This window comes from Pteronotus mesoamericanus, unplaced genomic scaffold (genome assembly GCF_021234165.1).
Source record: "Pteronotus mesoamericanus isolate MK-2021 breed Mesoamerican mustached bat unplaced genomic scaffold, CSHL_Meso_final scaffold_167, whole genome shotgun sequence".
Taxonomy (NCBI): domain Eukaryota; kingdom Metazoa; phylum Chordata; class Mammalia; order Chiroptera; family Mormoopidae; genus Pteronotus; species Pteronotus mesoamericanus.
In genome coordinates this window covers 665,874-686,186 of record NW_026555308.1, presented here as the reverse complement: position 1 = coordinate 686,186, position 20,313 = coordinate 665,874, and the positions used below count along the sequence as shown (strand labels likewise).

The following is a 20,313-nucleotide window of genomic DNA, read 5'->3' as shown; positions in this document are numbered from 1 at the left end:
TCCTGTGCTGGGCCTGGGGACAGCGGCAGGAAGCTCAAGGCTGGCAGGGCGCTGGTGACCAGCCGCCCACCCAGCCCTTGGTTGTTGCCCCAGCACAGAGGGCCTGCCAGCCCATGATGTGCCTGGACCTGCCCTTGTCACAGGGAGATACAGATGGAGGAGGGAACTGCCCAGAGGCGTTGGCAGCAGAGGAAGGCCAGGTATGGTGGAACACCTCCTTAGATGGACCTTTGTGTCCCAGCCAGATCCTCTTACTACCTAGATCTGGCAGGTCAGGGTCCCGCTTGGAAAACTTCCAGAGGGAGTCATCCTTGAGGTGCAAGAAGGTGGGACTCTGGACATGCTGCACAGGGACCAGTGAGGTCTGAAGGAGAGTGAATGTGGTTTCTGGCCTGGGCTGTTTGCTGTAATGGGAATTTCAATCTGCACAACTCATGAGGGATCAGGACCCTCACTGTGCTGTGCTGGCGTACCTCGGTCATCCGTTTAGCTGCCATTGCCTTGGATGGGCCTTCATCTGCTCTGCTCAAATCCCTCTGAGCTGCAGGCCAACACAATGGGAGGTTCTCTGCCCAAATACAGCACAGGGAAGATCACGCAGCCAAGGCCCCAGAGCGGCTGTGAATGAATGAAAAGGTACATCTGTACCATGGTACACGCACATTTGTCTATGGCCTGAAACCCCTGGAGTTCCAGGTAGTAGCAGTACTTGCCCTGGACTATTTGCTGTCTTCACACGCTGCCCAAGGTGCAGGGACGAGCTCTCTCACAGGATAGGAAGTTGGTGCTCAGGTCACAGGGATGATCTGATGACCTCAGCGAGGGCGTATCTGATCTGTTCTCCTCAGCCCTCACCTTTTCACCTTCCCACTTTTGGAGCTTCGTAGAGTTCCCAGCCTGTGTGGATACCAAGTGGCCCAGCCAGCCTTGGAAGCCCTGGCCTGCAGTGCTCTCAGTCTCATGTTTGCATGGGGCTGTGCACGCCGCACGCGAGGCGGGGCTCCCAACGCCATTAAGTCTGCATTCTTGAAAGGCAGGGGTCTTTGGAGAATCATGGGTCCTGATAAATGTCTGTCCAAATTCCCTGAGGGATTGACCTATTTTAAGATTTTTCCCACTTTCCATGGCTTGTGCCGAGAGAAAAGCTGCTGTTTCCACCCTCCGCCTTGTGGTCCTCTTCTCTCAGTACCAGGGGCTGGATGAGGGTGGGCCCGGTGGTTCTGTCTGCCCTCCTCATTCCCACAGGCAGCCCCCTTCTCTCAGGAGGACTGGGGCAAGCGGTTCAAACACTCCTGAGTTCTTGAGTGCACAGTGCAGTAGACAGAGGCCTGAAAAAGGAAGTTTCCCCAAGACTCCCTTAGAAAAAGATCAACTCCCCTCTTTATTTATGTAAATCATGTATCCTTAAGCAGTCTTTAAATGGCCGATTTTTGATAAAAAGCAGCACTTGGTTTCAGAAACCAGAGTACCTGCTTTGCTTGTCCTCGGAGCAACCACTGGGCCAGTTCCGTGCAGCTCTTTCCCAGGCTGGACAGGGAAGGGGCCAGGACCTCCAGGAAGTCCTCAAGGGGCTCCTGTCAGGTCATCAAGCCCTGCACCCTTAGTCATTTCCCAGGATTCTGGTTCATGGTAGAGTGGGAAGATGGGGGCAGGGAACAGAGGAGAACTGCTGCCTGGTAGCTGGACTTGAGTTAGGAGTGACTTTGTCCTCAGAGGAGCCCCCCACATACCCATTCGTCCACCCTGTGACCGTGGGGGTCCCATAGGGGAATGGAACCCAGCCATGGGCTCCCTGAGCCACTTAAAGGGCCCTTCCTGTCTTCCAGAGGTCCGGGTCTTAGGTCATGTCCTGGGGTCCAGCTGCAGCGCCTGTGTGTTCCTCTCTGTTCCAGCACATGTTTAAATAGGAGTGTTTATCTTAGAGCAGAGAAGCAGGGGAGATTCGGCAACAGCATGTGTGCTGCTTGGTAGAACATGAGACTGTTACTCCTCCAGTCATCCATGCCCTGACTGGGGGTCTCCATGGAGCAGGCCCGAGAAGAGGGGCCTCTGAGACTGGTTATAGAAGCTTCTCAAAGGACAGCCTTTCCACACAATTGGGCCAGTTTCAGACCAGCCCCTCAGCTGCCCCTTCTGCCTCTCGCAGAGGCGCCTCCCTGAGTTGATGAAGTGCAGATGTGAGTGCTGTCCACAGACTGGCTCAGACAACAGGAAACTCTTAAGACTTGGATGGAGACTAGGCGGTGTTTACTTCTTGGAATGTATATCGTATGCACAAACCCCAGAAGTGCAAGCTGGAACTGAAGCTGCCCGTGGAGAGGAGGACAGGAGTTGCGCACAGTGCTGATGCTGTGCTGGAGGCCAGCCAAGGACATAGCCAGCCCTTTGGGCCTACACTCTGGGTCAGTCCTTCATTCAGCTATGTGGAGAGGTGCCTGCCCCTACTGTGGTTTGCGTGGGCAGGCCTAGCCCAGCGTGAACACCCAAGTTTGTACTTCCAGGATGTGTTTTTATGGGCCCCCACTTGGCAGAGATTTAATTCCCAGGATAGAATCCTTTGTCACATATGTGCACACAGCATGCCCAACGCTTTTCGTCCAGACAGGCACAATGAAACCCAGTCAGGTCTCTGGCTCCCTCTACTCTGCCCCCAGGGGTACTTTATGCTGGCAAAGCACACAGCCCTCCACATGGGGAGATGTGAAAGCCCAGCTCTGCCCATTGGGAAGAGAGCTGATACACAGTTTCCAAGTTTCTCTGTTTGTTCAGGTTGCTTTCCACTTTAATTGGATGCAGCTATCAGCTGTCTGCTTTAAAAACAAGGCAAGGGAAGGGAGAGGAAGAGGAGACAGAAGAGGTTACCCTCAGCCCTCATCCGCACCATCACACTTAAGAAGGTTGCAATCATGTGAAATCTTTTGGAAAGGGAGCATAAAAGGCCCCCGTGTCTAATCAGCATCTTGCACAGTGGGCGTGGGAAGGCCGGGATAAGTCCAAGCCCCAGACCACTACTCACCATCCAGTGCTGCCCACGCCTACTCCGCAGCTGAACCTTGAAAACACCGAGGTATGTTAACAGGGGAATGAGAAGTCTGAGGAGCAGTGACAACTTTTCGTCATTTCTGTAAGTGGGAAGAGAGAAGTTGTGTAGAAATGACTAGAAGCTGTGGGTGAGAATGGAGTCTGCTTTGAGATTCCAGATTTGGCCCAGGACTCTCCTTTTACTAGCTGTCATTTCTAGAACCAGTGGTATTTTGGAGAGCTTTGTTCACTGGGTCTGAGTCCGCCCCCAAGACTCTCAAGGGCTCCCGGGGGCCTCCATGTCAGTAAGAGCAACGTCAAGGCTGCCCGCGATGTGCGCTTCTAGACAACTGGCTTTACACCCATGGTGCTTCCACATGCATTCCAACTAGCCTGTGAGGATGAGGGAAAGACAAGCTCTGATTCTCTGCTTATTTTAAGGAAGGAAGCTTGGTACAGAGGAAGTGATTTCTTGCCTGAGGCTGCTGGATAGAGAAGGGGCAGAGGGGCCTGACTCGGACGTCACTCCAGCACTGCTGGCCCAGGGCAGGAGATGGAGCTGCAGGTCCTGGAGCTGGCTGTGTTCTAAAGCTTCTGCTCTGTCAGAGCACGTTCACCTGAATTCCAAAGGAGAGGAGTGGAGTCGCATGGTGGCTTTGACACATTGAAAGGTCTCCCACTGGCTCATGTCCCACAAATGACTGACTGGTTTGTGCTCCTCAGTGCTATAGAAAGCCCCTGTGTGAGGTGGTCGAAGGGGATTGAGCTCCAACAGGCCCCTCTCACCAGGACTTGTCTTGTACAGGTCAAGCGGCCTGGGGCCTGTCACCCCCGTTTACTTCTGGCCATCCCACAGTAGCCATATCTAGCAAAGTTTTAAAAGTTCCAACAGGACCCATATAAAGCCCATAACATACAGAAGTATACATTTGTTTGTAGGAAAGGGCATCTAGATATGCAGCATTTAGACCGCAGACACCCGCAGTGAGGCCCATCCCGCTGGGTAAACACCCAGCCTCCATCCGTCCTGGCGCTTCCCTTCTCAGGAGCTGTTTTCACCCCAGTTATGTCCATGTCATGATACCTGAGATGAAAGTCTCCTGTTTATCACAGAGCCCCCCTGACTTCCGCCACACTCCCCACTCAGCTGTGGCTCACAAGGGGACTGGGCCCCACCAGCTCAGTCCTTTCATGATACGCCCCCTTCCCTCATCCATCCTTGGGCTACTCTCAGGCAAAACCATTAGCAAAATGCCCACAGTCCCAAGGGCCAGGGAGTCGGGGCAGGAGCCCTGGGTCAATGTCAGAGAGTGAACACTCTAGAAACCTTACAATGAAGAGGAAGAACCTGTGCCCCTGAACTTTTGACAGGGTGCGCACTTGTGCCCCGATAACTCGGCGAGGCTCATGGGCGTGAGTGAGGAAAACAGGAGTCCTGGGAACTGTAAGGGCAGCTCTCCTGTCCCACTCCTCAGCTGGCTCTGCAGGCCCCGGGACCCTTGCCTCCAGTCAGCACTGGGACAGGAGACAGGAAGGGCCATCCTTGGCCCCCAGCTCCCTTGGGTGTGGTGGGTGTGGTGAAGAGAAGCTTGTGTTTGCTGAGCAAATGTGCTGAAACTGGAGAGAGAAGTGGGTATTTGTCAACCTACAAAGAAGGTTGTCTTCTACAAAGACAAGGAGGGGCCCTTCTCTTTCTTAATGGGCCTCCGCCTCCTGTCGACTGCAGGGGAAATTCAGGAATCCTGGGGCTGTGGGAGGGAACCTGGGATAAGGAGCAGGGGTCCCAGGGCCCCTCGAGAGCAGATGCCATGGCAGGTACACCAGCAGTGGGACCCTGGGGACAGGTGTGTTTTCTTCTGAGGGATATGTGGTCCCTGGTCTGCCGTGTTTTCTGTGGGTGGAGCCCATTCAGCTCCTGCATTTCCCCCCTCTTGGTTACCATGCCTGTCCGCACAGGTACCCAGCACTGTCTGGAATTGGTTAAGATAGGGCCCGAGGTTGGGGGACTGGAAGCTAATGGAGCTGCCATGCCCTCTACCACAGCGAGGCTGTCTGGGAGAACATGGCACGTGTGTGTGTGAAGACCCAGCGTCTGGACGTCGCCAAGGTGTGCCTGGGCAACATGGGCCATGCACGCGGAGCCCGAGCATTGCGGGAGGCTGAGCAGGAACCAGAGCTGGAAGCCCGTGTGGCTGTGCTGGCCATACACTTGGGAATGCTGGTGAGTCAGGCAACAGACAGAGGGGCCCACTGCTGAGAGGGTGCTCCTTGCTCCTTTTGTCAACGGAGCTCTGAGGCTGAGGCCCTGGCCATGGAAGAGGGGCCACTGCTGGCTTTCAGTGGCAGGGGGCCTGTTAGGCCAACCTTAGAGGAGAGGCCATGATATACAAGGTTTGTCCAGAAAGTATCAAGCCATATACTATGAAAAATAGAGATGTTTATTGAAGAAGATACAAGAAACCTTGTACGAAGGACAATGACGCCTCAGTCTCCTTCAGAGTAGCACCTTGGGACCTCATGCAATTCTTCCAATTGCCATCAGCTGCACCATCATATTTTCCTGAATTTCACTGATGGTCTGAAATCTCTTCCCTTTCAAAGGTGATTTTAGTTTTGGGAAAAGCCAGAAGTTGCAGGGCACCAAACCTGAGCTGTAGGGAGACTGAGACAAAGAACTCTGCATGAGATGTGGTGCATGAGTAGGTGCGTTGTGATGAAGCTGCCAGTCGCCAGTTGCCCATAGCTATGGCCTTCTGAATCATCTGAATAGTTTTCGCAGAGGAATGTTCAACCTTCATGCAAAATTTGATACAGATTTGTTGCTCTACTTGCTCAGGCATTTTGAATGCAACCGCCTGCTCACACACAGTACACCTGCTCACTCAAGAGCATCTACCACCCCACTGACTAGTAGAGTGAAGTCATCATTGCTCACACATGCACATTCCAGTCCACTCTCCTTGGCTGCCAGATTACATTGATGTCATGCAAACCATTCTCATTATATTAACAGTGATTGGACATTTTTAGACCTCATATTTTTGTCTGTTATTTCTTTGCAGGGAACACAAATCCTCTTAAACTAGCTTAAGCCAGAAAGGAGGGCAAGGCCCCTGAGGAGCCCCCCAGAGCCTCTCCCTCCTCCAGGAGGCAGAAGCTGAGTTGCCTGGCAGGGTGGGCTATGGCAGGGGCAGCTTAGATGGCCTTCGGCCATGTGGGGGATGTGGGGGCCAGACCCTCGGAGAGAAAAGCTGAGCGGCACCCATGTGTCTGCCACAGGGAGGAGCTGAGCACACCTCCTCCCTCATGGCATGCAGAGACATCCCAACTAGAGACAGTCTTGGGTGGGGTCAGCCCTTCCTGGGGATGGGAGACACCACATTGGCATGAGACATTCCTCTTGTACATCCCAGAACACATCCTGAAGTGTTTGTTCTCTGTGTGTGTGTGTTATGTGTCTTTGTCCTGGGTTTGTTGATGGCACATGTGGCATCTGTAGTGGGCTCATGTGGTGGCCAGAGCAGTGACTGCACTGACGTGCACTCTGTTCTTCAGGAGGAGGCTGAGCAGTTGTACAAGAAATGCAAGCGCTATGACCTTCTCAACAAGCTCTACCAGGCCTCTGGCCAGTGGCAAAAAGCTATTGAAGTCGCCGAACTTCACGACCGGGTCCACCTGCGCACCACCTACTACAACTACGCCAAGCATCTGGAGGCCAGTGCTGACTGCAACCTGGCCCTCAGCTAGTGAGCAAGGGGCCTCTCCTGATTCACTCTGGGATAAGCCTTGGTTGCCTCTTGTTTTTTCTCTGCCCCAGTGAGGTGGCCATAGAGGTTCTCAGAGAAAGATTCTAGAGTGAGGCACTTTCATAAGGCAGGTGGTGACTTCAGTGAGTGTCTTTCAAGGGGAGCTTGAGTTGTTGCTTTAGGAGAACGTCTGAGACAGGGCCACTGCTTCACCTTGCCACCAAGTTCTGAGCATGTTAAAAGGCCTGGGGTCAGCTGGTGGTGTTGCTACAGCCCCAATCCAGCACGGTACCACCCAGGGTAGTGCTGGTTGTGGTGCCTGGGGGCCTGGCCACAGCTGAGCCCTCTCCAGGGCAGGCCCATGAGCAGCAAGGAAGTCCCACTGCCTCCTGACAGCAGGTCCACAAGCCACAGAGCTATAGGCAAGGAGCTAGGCTCCACCCTGTTTCCATGCATTCAGCACAGGTTGAGACAGTGGGAACTAGCTAGTCCTTCTGTCCTCTTGCAGCTACGAGAAATCAGATACGCACCGCTTTGAGGTGCCCAGGATGCTCTCAGAAGACCTGCAGTCCCTGGAGCTCTACATCAATAAGATGAAGGACAAGTGAGTGTCCCCCAGTGGGCCAGGGGCTGTGGCAGGTGGAGGCTGTGTTTGCATATGGGGGCTGGTGGCCTGGGGCTGCTCGGAGGGAACTTTCTTCCAGAGCTTTACATGTGAGAGTGTGAAGCATCCTCTTGGTCCCTCAGAGCCAGGTCTCAGGATGCTGGGCTGGATTTGGGGGGAGGGGGATTTTCATCTGGACAAGGCTCCTTAAGACCAGGGGACCTCACTCTTGTCCACCCAGCTTCCATATCTCCTGGCTGCTGGTCATGGGAAGTGCCCTCTGAGAGTGGTGTTTAGGAACCAGGGGCTCATTTCCAGTGGAGTGGGGACCTGAGGGATAGCGTGTGGGCTACTCACAGAACCCTGTGGAGGTGGTGGGCCCAGTACCTGGAAAGCCAGGCAGAGATGGACGCCGCACTGCACTACTATGAACTGGCACAGGACTACTTCTCCCTGGTCCGTATTCACTGCTTCCAGGGCAACATTCAGAAGGTAAGTACATTCCAGGGTCCTATGAGGGGAATGAGCTGGAGACAAAGCCCCCAGAGTCTCTCTGGTGTTTTCCTAGGCTGCTGAAATAGCCAATGAAACAGGAAACTGGGCCGCATCCTATCACTTGGCCCGGCAGTATGAAAGCCAGGAGGAGGTGAGGCAGGCGGTGCACTTCTACGCACGGGCTCAGGCCTTCAACAACGCCATTCGTCTCTGCAAGGTAGGCAGCCGTATGCACCGCACACGGTGTGAATGGAGACGTGCCACCTCTGATGGTTAAACCCACGCAGGTGGAAAATGGTGCTTTGTCTTTGTTTCCCACAATCTATGAAGAGAGTTCCAAAAAGAAAAGTTAGAGAATTGTATCATGAGCATCACATCCCCAACCTGGGCCAGTTTCTACTACTCAGGCCTCAGTCTCCCTGCCATGTGCATCTCTGCCCCTCTTTCCCCATCTATGCCCCTCCTTCCCGCCTCTTATCTTCCTTAATAGTATTTGTAAAGTACGGAGTTATCACTGTGTTGTCCCCAGGGCTCCTGAGCCCACACAGAAGCTGGCCTGTTGCTCAGTGGCCTTATAAATAGGCTTTTCACAGGAAGCTGTTGGATGTTCTGCATCCATAAAAATGTTTCAGCCCAGGGCCTCATGTCTATAAAATCTAAAATGTGGGGAGCCCTCATATAAGCTAGTTCCCACTATGTTCCATATAATAAGGAAAAAAGGAAACCTCTGAAAATTCTGATATACAAACCCAGTAAGACATTATGACACTCATGGGAAACCACAATCATGTGGATTGGTGCGTGTCAAACAACAGAGGCGGGCTCCCCATGGCATCGTTCACAGAGCTGAGCGGGAACCACTGAGCACCAGCCCCTCTTCCTGCAGGAGAACAGCCTGGATGACCAGCTCATGAACTTGGCCCTGCTGAGCTCCCCCGAGGACATGATTGAGGCTGCACGCTACTACGAGGAGAAGGGCGAGCAAATGGACAGGGCAGTCATGCTATACCACAAGGTGAGGGGCCAGGCCTCCCCTGGACCTGAAGGGGTACAGCACAAGGCTCCCCGGGACCAAGGGCACTTGTCTATATGCAAGGGGAACACTCAAACAGTCTTGGGACCCAGGGTCGAGACAGCCGCTCAGAGTTCCCCTGCTATCCACAGGCCGGCCACTTCTCCAAGGCCCTGGAGCTGGCCTTTGCTACCCAGCAGTTTGTGGCCCTGCAGCTCATCGCAGAAGACCTGGATGAGAAGTCGGACCCTGCCCTCCTGGCTCGCTGCTCCGACTTCTTCATTGAGCATAATCAGTACGAGAAGGCAGTGGAGCTGCTGCTGGCTGCCAAGAAGGTAGGGGGTCGGCAGGGTCCCTGCCAGGCACACACTCGGGCACTGAAGCGCCCAGGGTCACTGTTTTCACAAACACAAGCGTCACTGTCTCTTGTGATTACAGTTTCATGAGGAAGGCTTTGACTGCAGGCTGCCTGGGATGAAGGGGCTGTGAACAAGCTCACCTTGTATAGCTGACCCAAGGGTGCACACACTGCCCGTTTCACCTATGTCTACAAATTATAACTAGGGAGTTCCGTGCATCTTGTTTGTGTGTGTGTAATAAAGTGCACATAACAAAATTTAAAATTTACCATCTTAGCTATTTTTTAAGTGTACAGTGCAATAGCATTAAGTGCATTCAAATTTTCATGCAACTAATCTCCAGAACTCTTTCCATCTTTGCGTCTTGTCCCCATTAAACAACTTTCCCTTCCCTCTCCGCCAGCCCTGGCATCCTCCACTTCACTTTCTGTCTCTGTAAATTTGACTGCTCTAGGAACCTCACGTAAATGGAATCACACAGTTTTTGTCCTTTCATGACTCGCTTATTTTACTGAGCGTAATGTCCTCAGGGTTCATTCATATTATAGGATATTGCAGAATTTTCTTCCTATTTAACACTGAATCATATTTCACATTTTTGCCCATCAATTCATCCATAGATGGACACTTGGGTTATTTCCCCCTTTTGGCTATTGTGAATAATGTTGCTATGAACATCAGTGTACAAATATCTCTTCAAGACTCATCTTTCAGTTCTTTTGGGTATTTACGCAGAAATGGAATTGCCAAATCATATGGTAACTGTTTTAATTTTTTGAGGAATTGCCATACTGTTTTCCTCAGTGGCTGTACCATTCTACATTCCCACCAATAGTGCACAAGGGTCCCAATTTCTCTTAAGTCCTCAGCAACAGTTGTTATTTTCTAGTTAATAGAAAGTTAGTTGAGTCATCCTCATGGGTATATGAACTAATGTTTTTTAGAAAAATTCCCCTTGATAAAAACTGAATGGAGATACAGAAATTGTTAATCATACAAAGTTAGCCTATCCAATTAAAAGATCCAATTAAAATCTGCAGCCAGATTTATGCCATTTTGTTTCTCACTACTGACAGATCAAGAAATTCTTGAACAAAGGAAAAGGTACCCATCGTGTTCTAGGTGAGAAAGACTCAATAGATGTACATCTGATCCTCCCTAAGGCTGTCTCAGACTTAACCAGACTCCAGGAAAAACACCACAAGACTTTCTTTAGCTAGATAAATGGATTCTATAGTTTCACAGTGAAAAGCAGATAAATAAGGATAGCCAGGAAAAATATGAAAAAGAAGACTACCGTATTTTGTCATGTGTAATGTGCACGCACATTTTTAGCCCAAGCTTTCAGGAAAAAAATCTTTCATTTTAATTTTTTAATTCAATTTTTTTATTTATTTATATTTAGATACTTTTTTGTATTATAAAAGAATTTTAGCATTTATTTTTTAACATATTATGGTACAATAAATTTTATGTCACAAATAATTACAAAACACACAAACAGATACAAGGTACAAGAAATTTTATGTACTAGTAACAAATGAAAAATGTACTACCCATGAAAAATGTGCATCTCTATTTTTCCCTCAAAATTGTGCAAAAAAGTGTACATTATACACAGCAAAATATGGTAATAAAGGTGATTAAACCTCCCAGATGATAAAGTATAACAAAGCTTGAATAATTGGGATCTGGTGCTTGATCAGGCCTACAGTCAGTAGAAAATATTAGAAAACCCAGAAGTAGAGCCATATATGTATACATGTGTAGTATGAGATGCAGGAGCATTCACAACAGTGGAGAAGAGATGAGTTGTTCAATAAATGGGGTTGATACAACCAGGTAGCCACTGGACAAATCAAATTCTACTCATCTCCAGTAAATTCCTGATGGGTCCAAGATTTAAGCATGTCAGTGAAATAGCAGTAGTTCTGCCAGAAGCCACAAGGTGTCATGTTGTGCAGTCTCAAAGGAGGGAAGGCATTTTCTTTTCTTTAAAATAATATTTTATTGATTATGCTATTACAGTTGTCCTGATTTTTCCCCCTTTACCCCATCCACCCAGTGTCCCCACTCCCTCAAGCAATCCCGCCACCACTGTTTATGTCCCTGGGTCATGTGTATAAATTCGGCTACTCGTTTCCTATACTGTAATTTACATCCCCATGGCTATTCTGTAACTATTTGTACTTCTTAATCCCCTCACCTCTTCACCCATTCTCCCCCTCCCTCTTCCTGTTTGGTAACCATCTGGTAACTACCATATTTTGCTGTGTCTAATGTGCATTTTTGGCCCAAATATTTTATGGAAAAGTAAGGATGTGCATTATACATGGGTAGTACTAATTCCGTATCTATATAATCTATATAAATGTTTTTCATTCTTTTATTTATGCTTATGTGTTAAAAGTGTAACTCTAGAAAACAATAATGACATCTGTATGCAAAATAATACACTGGAATACGATATTCTGTTTCTAAATATAAATAAATAACTGAATTAAAAATTAAAATGAAAGATTTTTTTCCTGAATGGGCCAAAAACATGAGTGTGCATTTTGCACAGGAGTCCATTATACACATATGGTAACTTCTTTTCTCTTACTGCTTTTAAGAGCCTCCCTTTATCTTTAACCTTTGCCCTTTTAATCATGATGCATCTTGGAGTGGGCCTCTTCATATCCATCATAATTGGGACTCTCTGTACTTCTTGGACTTGCATGTCTATTTCCTTCACCAAATTAGGGAAGTTTTCTTTCATTATTTTTTTAAAAATAGATTTCCAACTTCTTGTTCTTTCTCTTTTCCTTCTGGCACCCGTATTATGCGAATGTTGGGACCTCTTGAACTTGTCCCAGATGCTGTTTATACTATCCTCGTGTGTTTGGATTTCTTTTTCTTCTTGTTGTTCTGATTGGTTGTTTTTTGCTTCCTTATGTTCCAAATCATTCATTTGATTCTCAGCTTCATCCACTCTACTGTGGTTTCCCTGTAAGTTGTTCTTTATTTCAATTAGTGAATGCTTTGTTTCGGACTGGGTCTTTTTTTTGCTGCTGAGGTTTTCACTTAGTTCCTTGAACGTCCTTGTAAACAGTGTTTTGAACTCTGCATCTGATAGACTGCTTATCTCCATTTCGTTTAGCTCTTTTTCCACAGTTTTGATCTGTTCTTTCATTTGGGCCATGGTTGTCTCCTTGTTTTGGCAGCCTCCCGGTGTTTATTTCTATGTATTAGGGAGAGCTTCTTTGACTCTATGTCTTGGTAGTGTGGCCTAATATAAGAAGTGTCCTATAGGGTCCGGTGACACAGCCTCCACTGTCACCCACGGTGGGTACTCGAGATGCCCCCTTTGTGTGGGCTGAGTACACCCTCCTCTTGTAGTTGTGCCTTGGTTGCTGGTGGCAGGTCAACGGCAGAGATTTACCCAGCCCAATCAGCTGCACAGATTGGCTGTGACCACTTAACACCAACCTCCGCTCTCTGCAGAGGATGAGCCGTGCAGAGGCAGGGTGGCAGTGCTCCAAGGTGGTCTGTAGCTGTCCACTGGGTGCACTGGCCCTGGGGTTTCCTGGGCGGTGCAGAGAAAGGTCAGCCCCCAGCTATATTTTCCCCGGGGCACCCTGCCTGAGCTGTAAAGCAACCTGAGAGGGCTCACACTTGTGCTGGGTTTGGAGATTCCCAGGTGAAGCCAAGCGGTGACTCTGATCTAGCTGCCTCCAGGGCTCACTGAAGCCAGCTGTTGCTCGTTTGATAGGATTTAGGAGCTAAGACCAGCCATTCTTAGGAAAAGCAGCTTGGGTGGGCCTGAGCCTGTGGGGATCTCCAAGGTGGGTCTAACAGTGTTAGCCAGGTTCTTGGAGTCTCAGATATGGCACCAGCTTACTGGCTCTGTTGGGGAAGGGTTTAGCAAAGGAACAATGGCCTCTGCTCCCCTTGATGCCAGACATTTCAATTTCTCCCTGTGTACCACTGGTGCCTTTCAAGCTGCCACCCCTGCTTTGGAGCTCAGAGGAAGTGAGTCTGAGTAAGTCTGTGTGTGGGCTCTTTAAAAGGAACTGCTTGAGGGGCTCCAGCAGTGTCATCCCCTGTCTCAATCACTGCTGTTTTTTTGCAGCCAGAAGTTGTGAGTACTTATTTTCCAGGCACTGGAACCCTGGACTGGGGGGGCCTGGTGTGGGACTGGGACTCCTCACTCCTGAGATATCTCTCCTGAATTTTTATCGATGTGGGTGTGGAACCCCAGCCCATTCTGCGTCTGTGCCCCTCCTACCAGTCTGGATGGATGTGGTTTCTTTAATTCCATAGTTGTCAGACTTCCATTCATCTTGAGTTCTGATGTTTCTGCGTGACAGTTCTATATTTTAGTTGTAATTTTGATGTGGTTGTGTGAAGAGGCAAGCCATTCTGGCTATGCCACCATCTTGACCAGTAGTTCTCAGACATTTTCTAGTATTTAAACTCAAAAGCTATAGTGTTCAATTTGACCAAATACAAATTTGAAAGTAGCACATGGGAAAAACACCATAAACAATAAAATGGAAAAAAATATATATTTTACTGATATCCCCAAAAGCTAATTTTGTTAATATGTATAGAGTTCCTATAAACCAATAAGAAAGTTACCAAAAACTCAAAAGGAAAGGACAAAGAATACGGATGGTCAGTATCATTCATAATAAGAGAAATACAGGTCAAAACTCAGAAGAGTTTCCATTTTTCATGAATTAGACTAGTAAAGGTAAAAAGTTTGGAAAAGCCACTGGATTGTCATGGGAAACAAATATATTTAGGCTTTGGGTGGGAACACGGCAGACATCCTGTCCTCAGAATTTATCCTGAAAACACATTAATGCTTGTGAGAGTGGCGTAAGCACAAGGGCTGTACCAGCAAAAGATAACCCACCTCTGTTGTCAGCAGGATGAGTTAAATATTAAGCAGTGGTTCTTGGTAGAGTGGAATACTATGCAGCTGTCAAAAAGAAGGCACATTTCCTTCTATACTGAGTTGGAATCATCTCCAAGACAATTCTTTTTTTCCCCAAGACAGTCTTTTTTTAAATTAATTAATTAATTACTTTTTTAGAGAGCGGGAAGGGAGGGAGAAAGAGAGGGAGAGAAATATCAATGTGTGGCTGCCTCTTGTGCGCCCTCCACCAAGGATCTGGCCCACAACCCAGGCATGTGCCCTGACTGGGAATTGAACCAGTGATTCTAGTTCACAGGCCAGCACTCAATCCACTGAGCCACACCAGCCAGGGCCCCCAAGACATATTCTTAAGTGAAAAATATAATTTTCTCTTAAATTGTTAAAGAAAATTAATTAATTAAACCCCTCAATTCAAAATTTTTGAAAGAATTATAGAAGAAAATTAATTTCTGGTTTCCCTTTTCTCCCACAATAAATATAAGATTCTTTTGAGCTCCACATTTCCTTTGTTGTATTCCATAATGTTAATAGCATGAGAGAAAGTCACATGCCACTACTGAGCCTGGCTCTGGCTTCCTCTGAGGAGGTGGTGGGCAGGAGGGTAACTGCTTCGTCTTGGTTTCTGTGGCACCTTCCCAGTATCAAGAAGCTCTGCAGCTTTGCCTGGAGCAGAACATGACCATCACCGAGGAGATGGCTGAAAAGATGACCGTGTCCAAGGACTGCACGGATCTGTCAGAGGAGTCACGGCGTGAGCTGCTGGAACAGATTGCCAATTGCTGTGTGCGCCAGGGCAACTACCATTTGGCCACTAAGAAGTACACGCAGGCTGGTAACAAGCTCAAGGTGAGGAGGCCTGTGCAGTCACTTGAATTGCACATCAGGAACAGATGCCCAAGGCATGGTCTTCCATTTGTCCTGAGTTTAACCCAAAGGGGATGAGCTTTCCCAGCCTGCGTTCTGAAGGGTGCCTGGGGGAACCAAGAGTCCTGAGCTCATTCCTGTCCAGCACCCAGATGCAGTATCTAATGTAGCAGAGCAGTGACATGACATGCTTCCAGCGCTCCTAACCTGGCCCTGGCTCCTTTTCCATCTAGGCCATGAGAGCGCTGCTCAAGTCTGGAGACACAGAGAAAATTGTCTTCTTCGCGGGTGTCTCAAGGCAAAAGGAAATCTACATCATGGCAGCCAACTACTTACAGTCCCTGGACTGGCGGAAGGAGCCTGAGACCATGAAGAACATCATCAGTTTCTACACCAAGGGGCGGGCCCTGGACCTCCTGGCTGGTTTTTATGATGCCTGTGCCCAGGTACAGCTGCTTCATGCAGTTCTAAGGGCGTGGGGAAGGGTCATTGGCCCATGGGTCCTGATAGTCTTGTCTGCTCAGGTGGAGATCAATGAATACCAAAACTATGACAAAGCCCATGGGGCGCTGACCGAGGCCTACAAGTGCCTGTCCAAGGCCAAGGCCAAGAGCCCTCTGGACCAGGAGACCAAGCTGGCACAGCTTCAGAGCAAGATGACGCTGGTGAAGCGGTTCATTCAGGCCCGCAGGTTCGTTCACACAGGAGGGCGGGAGGCCGGGTGTGCTGGGCCTCGGGCCCCAGGGGAGCCTTGTGGAGCACCCCCGCCAAGACTCCTCCTTGTGCCTGCTGTTCTCCGGCTCCCCCTCACTGCCAGGGACCAGACCCGGGTTCCATTTCCAGTGAATATTCTTCAAAGGAACTCCCTGGTCACCTAGACAAGAACACGAGGGGCGTTGCTGTTGCTTCATTCATGTCTGACCTCCTCTTGTTGGGGGGGTCCCTCTAGAACCTGGGCACATTCTTGGGAAGGTTGTTCCAGAAACAACCAGTGATCATTGAGAGAGAAATCTGTTCGGGGACAGAGAGGGATGGCAGATTCGGATCTGAAGAGAGTGTCTGAGAAAAGCCTGGGATTTGCTCATCCGTGTGCAGGGGTTGAGCAGGATGGTTCCAACTAAGGGCCCATTGTACTGTGGTGATGAAACACATGCTCCTTCGTGTGGAGGCAGCTCAGGGCCTGTGGGAAGGAGGCTCGGGCAGCACATTTTCTCTGTATTTAGGAGAGGCCACGAATCTTAATTTGTACATGACTCCAGTTTTTATTTATTGGCAAATCGTCCAGTTTTTCCAAGAGCCCACTGTGTATGCAGCAGCCCTACTTCTGCCTAAACCACTGAAAGCATTTTCTTATCTGAGAACAGGCTTTTGAAATAAGAGTTCCAAACATACTTTGATCACTTTTGTGCAAAGTTGGGCTCTTTAAAGGGCACTCCCATAAGGAGGCTAAAAGGTAATAGAAAAAAATACAATTATAAAATAAAATGAAGGGCACTCCCCACTCAGACATGTAAGTTCTGGAATATCTACTGAGCCTGGGATACCGGAGGGAGAAGGGAGGAAATTGGGCAGCAAGGACCAGGCAGCCACAGGGCAGGGCGTCGTGCGTGGAGTGGAGAGGACTCGTGAGGCCATAGGGCAGTCTGCCTGGAGTGGCCAAAGCAGGGCTTAGCAGGAACTGGCCAGGTGGCCCCCCAGAGGCTCCAGCCCAACCGCCCTGAGCCAAGTCCTGTTCTGGGAAGGCCCTCCTGGCCCTGCCCTCACTCACATACCACTTGCCGCTCTTTGACAAACCCCAAACGTGTCATTGCGCAGGCCTTTGTTCACGCGAACCCCCTGTCCAACCTCTTCGGCCCCCTGAGTCCCCCTTTGTATCACACGGTCCTGCTCTAGACTGTTTCTTGGACAGGGACTGGGATGGACAAACAGTTGCTGTAGCTCAGTAGCGTCACTCTGAGCCATCAGTAAATTTTTGTTAAATGAATGAGTGAATTTATGAATTAACTCATTAATGAATTACTTTAATTCATGAGAATTACTTTCACAAGAGGTTCAGCCTTTGGTTCCTGTGAGCACCTTCTTGGGGCAGAGAGGGGGCCTGCTCTGACCTCTCACACCCAGCCCATGACCTGGGTTCGGGCTCAGGCTGTCTCTGCTCATGTCAGGACATACAGCGAGGACCCCAAGGAATCAGTCAAGCAGTGCGAGCTGCTCCTGGAGGAGCCAGACCTGGACAGCGCTGTTCGCCTCGGGGACGTCTGTGGCTTCCTGGTGGAGCACTACCTGCGGATGGAGGAGTTCCAGATGGTGAGTGTTGAGGACAATGGGTGGCTTTGCTTCCCAGGGTGGGACCTGCCTAAAGCAGCTGCACCCTCAGCCCCCAAGAGTTGGGAGCTAACTGTGGAGGAGGCACCTCTCCTGTTTTTGTTATTGATTTTTTTAGCCTTTTTTATTTTGAAATAATTTTAAACTGAGAAGTTACAAGAATAATAGAACCCAAATGTGTCCTTTACCAGATTCACCAGTTTTTAATATTTTGCCATATTTATTTTTCTTTGCTCTTTTTCTTTTTTATTGTTTATTCTATTACAGTTCCAATTTTTTTCCCTTTTGCCACCTCCACCCAGCCCACCCCTCTCTCCCACAGTCAATTCCCTCTCTGCTGTCCATTTCCGTGAGTCATTCATGCATGTTCTTTGACTAATCCCTTCCCCTTCCTTCCACCATTCCTCCCCTCTTTCCTCCCCTCTTTCTCCCCCACTACAGCTATCAGTCTATCCATGTTTCCATGTGTCTGGTTCTATTTTTCTCATTAGTTCAATTTATTCATTAGATTCCAGTTATAAGTGAGGTCATGTGATGCTTTTCTTTTACCCACTTGCTTATTTCACTTAGCACAATAGTCTCCAGTCCATCCGTGCTATCGCAGAAGGTAAGGAGTTCTTTCTTTCTGCCAGGTAGTATTCCATTGTGTAAATGTATCGAAGTTGTTGAATCCGCTCATCTACTGTTGGGCACTTGGGCTGTTTCCAACGCTTAGCTATTATAAATAGCGCTGCTGTGAAAATCGGGGTGCGTAAGTTCTTTCGAATTGGTGTTTCAGGATTGTTAGGGTATATTCCCAGCAGTGGAATCGCTAGGTCATAAAAGGCGGTTCCATTTTTAATTTTTGAGTAAATTCCATACTGTTTTCCACCGTGGCTGCACCAATCTGCATTCCCACCAACATTGCACTAGGGTTCCTTTTCCTCCGCATCCTCACCAGAACTTGTTTGTTGATTTGTTAATAATGGCCATTTTGGCAGAGGTGAGGAGATATCTCATTGTGGTTTTAATTTGCATCTCTCTGATGGCTAACGATGTTGAGTGTCCTTTCTTACCCCTATGGGCCCTCTGCATGTCCTCCTTGGAAAAGTGCTATTCAGGTCCTTTGCCCATTTTTTATTTGGGTTGTTTGTCTTCCTGGTGTTGAGTCATATGAGTTCTTTATATGTTTTGGAGACTAAACCCTTGTCCCGTGTATCATTGGCAAATACGTTCTCCAATGTAATGGGTTCCCTTTTCATTTTGATGATGGTTTCTTTAGCCATGCAGAAATTTTTTAATTTGATATTTCCTATTTGTTTATTTTTTCCTTCAATTCCCTTGTTAGGAGATACTTTGGCAAAAATATCACTATGTGGAGTGTCTGAAACTTTACTGCCTGTATTTTCTGCTGGAACTTTTATGGTATCACAACTTATATTTAAGTCCTTTATCCATTTTGAGTGTATTCCAGAGTGTGGTGTAAGTTGGTAGTCTAGTTTAATTTTTTTGTATGTACCAGTCCAGTTTTCCCACTTTGCCATATTTATTTATTTGTTCTGCATACATGTTTTTAAATTTCTCTTGTATACATGAAATGGGTATTTTTTGGAGCCAATTTGAGAGGTGCAGACATCCTAACCCTTCACCCCTCAGATTGCTAAGGGGTGAAGACACCTGGGCATTGAATTGCTAGGTCAGAGGGTGAGTGTATGTTTAACTTTCCAAAAAACTACCAAACTTTTCTTTATTTTCTTTTTTGTAATGTAGTTTTCATGGTTCCTGTCAGGGTTATTCCCGTCTAATCAAACACAATGGGAAGCATCTCCTGTATTTTCTGAAAGACTTTATGTAAGACTGGTGTCATTCCTCCCTTGACTGTTTGATAGGATGCATAAATAAACCTACCTGGGCTTGGGGCTTTCTTTTGGAAAGTTTCTGATAATTCTGTTTAACAGAATGGTTCTCAGACATTTTGATCTCAGGGCCCCTTTGCCCTAGGAAATCTATTGAGGACCCTATTTATGTGTATTTTATCTACCAGTATTTACTGTATTAGAAATAAAACTAATAAGTTTGTAAAATATTTGTTAATTCACTTAAAAATAACCCACTATATCTTAACGTAAGTAATATTTCCATTAAAAATAACTATATTTTCCAAAACAGAGAAGAGTAGTGAGAAAAGTAGCATTGTTTTACATTTTTGCAAATCTCTCTGTCTGACTTAATAGAAAACAGCTGTATTCTCAATTTCTACTCCTGCATTCCATTCGGTAAAATAGGTTGTTTTGGTTGAAATATATAAAGAAAATCGAGCCTCACACCAATATGTAGGTAAGAATGAGAGGGGTGTTTAATAGCCTTCTCAGATATTTGTAGATCTTCTTTGATACTACGCCAGTAAGTGCTACTTTCATAAAAGTTAGTTGCAGTGAGAAATCTGAAACCCTACCAGTGTACTTTTTGTTCTCGTTATGTTTAACCCATTCGTCTATCTTGGATCTTTCACACATGCATTATTTTGTCAAATCATGATGGTCATTTGCAAAATCTTGGTTCACTGAGTTATGCAAATGTTAACATTTCATTTTATATATCATCTCATTTATATATTAATTAATTTATATAATTTATATATAATATTCATTTTATATATTAAATCTCATTTGTTAATATCATCACCAATCACACCAAAAGAAAAGTCTTTAAGTATTGTGAAGATGTCCAGTTCATGGTGGCCAGTACATAAGATTTCTGAAATGCTAATTTCTATTTGAAAGCCCAAATATTGTCCTTAGCAAAAATACTTTAAAGTGAGTTTCGCTTTGTTCATTTTTGAGAAAAAGCCTGCCACATGTCCAAGTCTGAATAACCACAGTTTACCTTTTAGTCGTTTTTACAAATAAAAAATGGTGTTCCTTGTAAGTAACAAATTTAACTCACAATCCACACTAGGTGTTTCCTCATCTTCACCAACG

At 47.5% G+C, this 20,313-nt stretch overlaps 1 protein-coding gene across 1 annotated transcript in view; it reads left to right on the top strand.

Annotated features, from left to right (window-relative positions):
• IFT140 (intraflagellar transport 140) overlaps positions 1-20,313 on the top strand; it is a 90,031-nt gene that overhangs the window by 64,267 nt on the left and 5,451 nt on the right. The window contains exons 19-29 of the mRNA XM_054589364.1: positions 5,065-5,242; positions 6,577-6,767; positions 7,276-7,371; positions 7,731-7,863; positions 7,940-8,083; positions 8,753-8,881; positions 9,031-9,213; positions 14,804-15,010; positions 15,262-15,474; positions 15,553-15,719; positions 17,194-17,335. Coding sequence (XP_054445339.1) covers positions 5,065-5,242; positions 6,577-6,767; positions 7,276-7,371; positions 7,731-7,863; positions 7,940-8,083; positions 8,753-8,881; positions 9,031-9,213; positions 14,804-15,010; positions 15,262-15,474; positions 15,553-15,719; positions 17,194-17,335 — 1,783 coding nt within the window. The remainder of the gene's footprint in view (positions 1-5,064; positions 5,243-6,576; positions 6,768-7,275; positions 7,372-7,730; positions 7,864-7,939; positions 8,084-8,752; positions 8,882-9,030; positions 9,214-14,803; positions 15,011-15,261; positions 15,475-15,552; positions 15,720-17,193; positions 17,336-20,313) is intronic.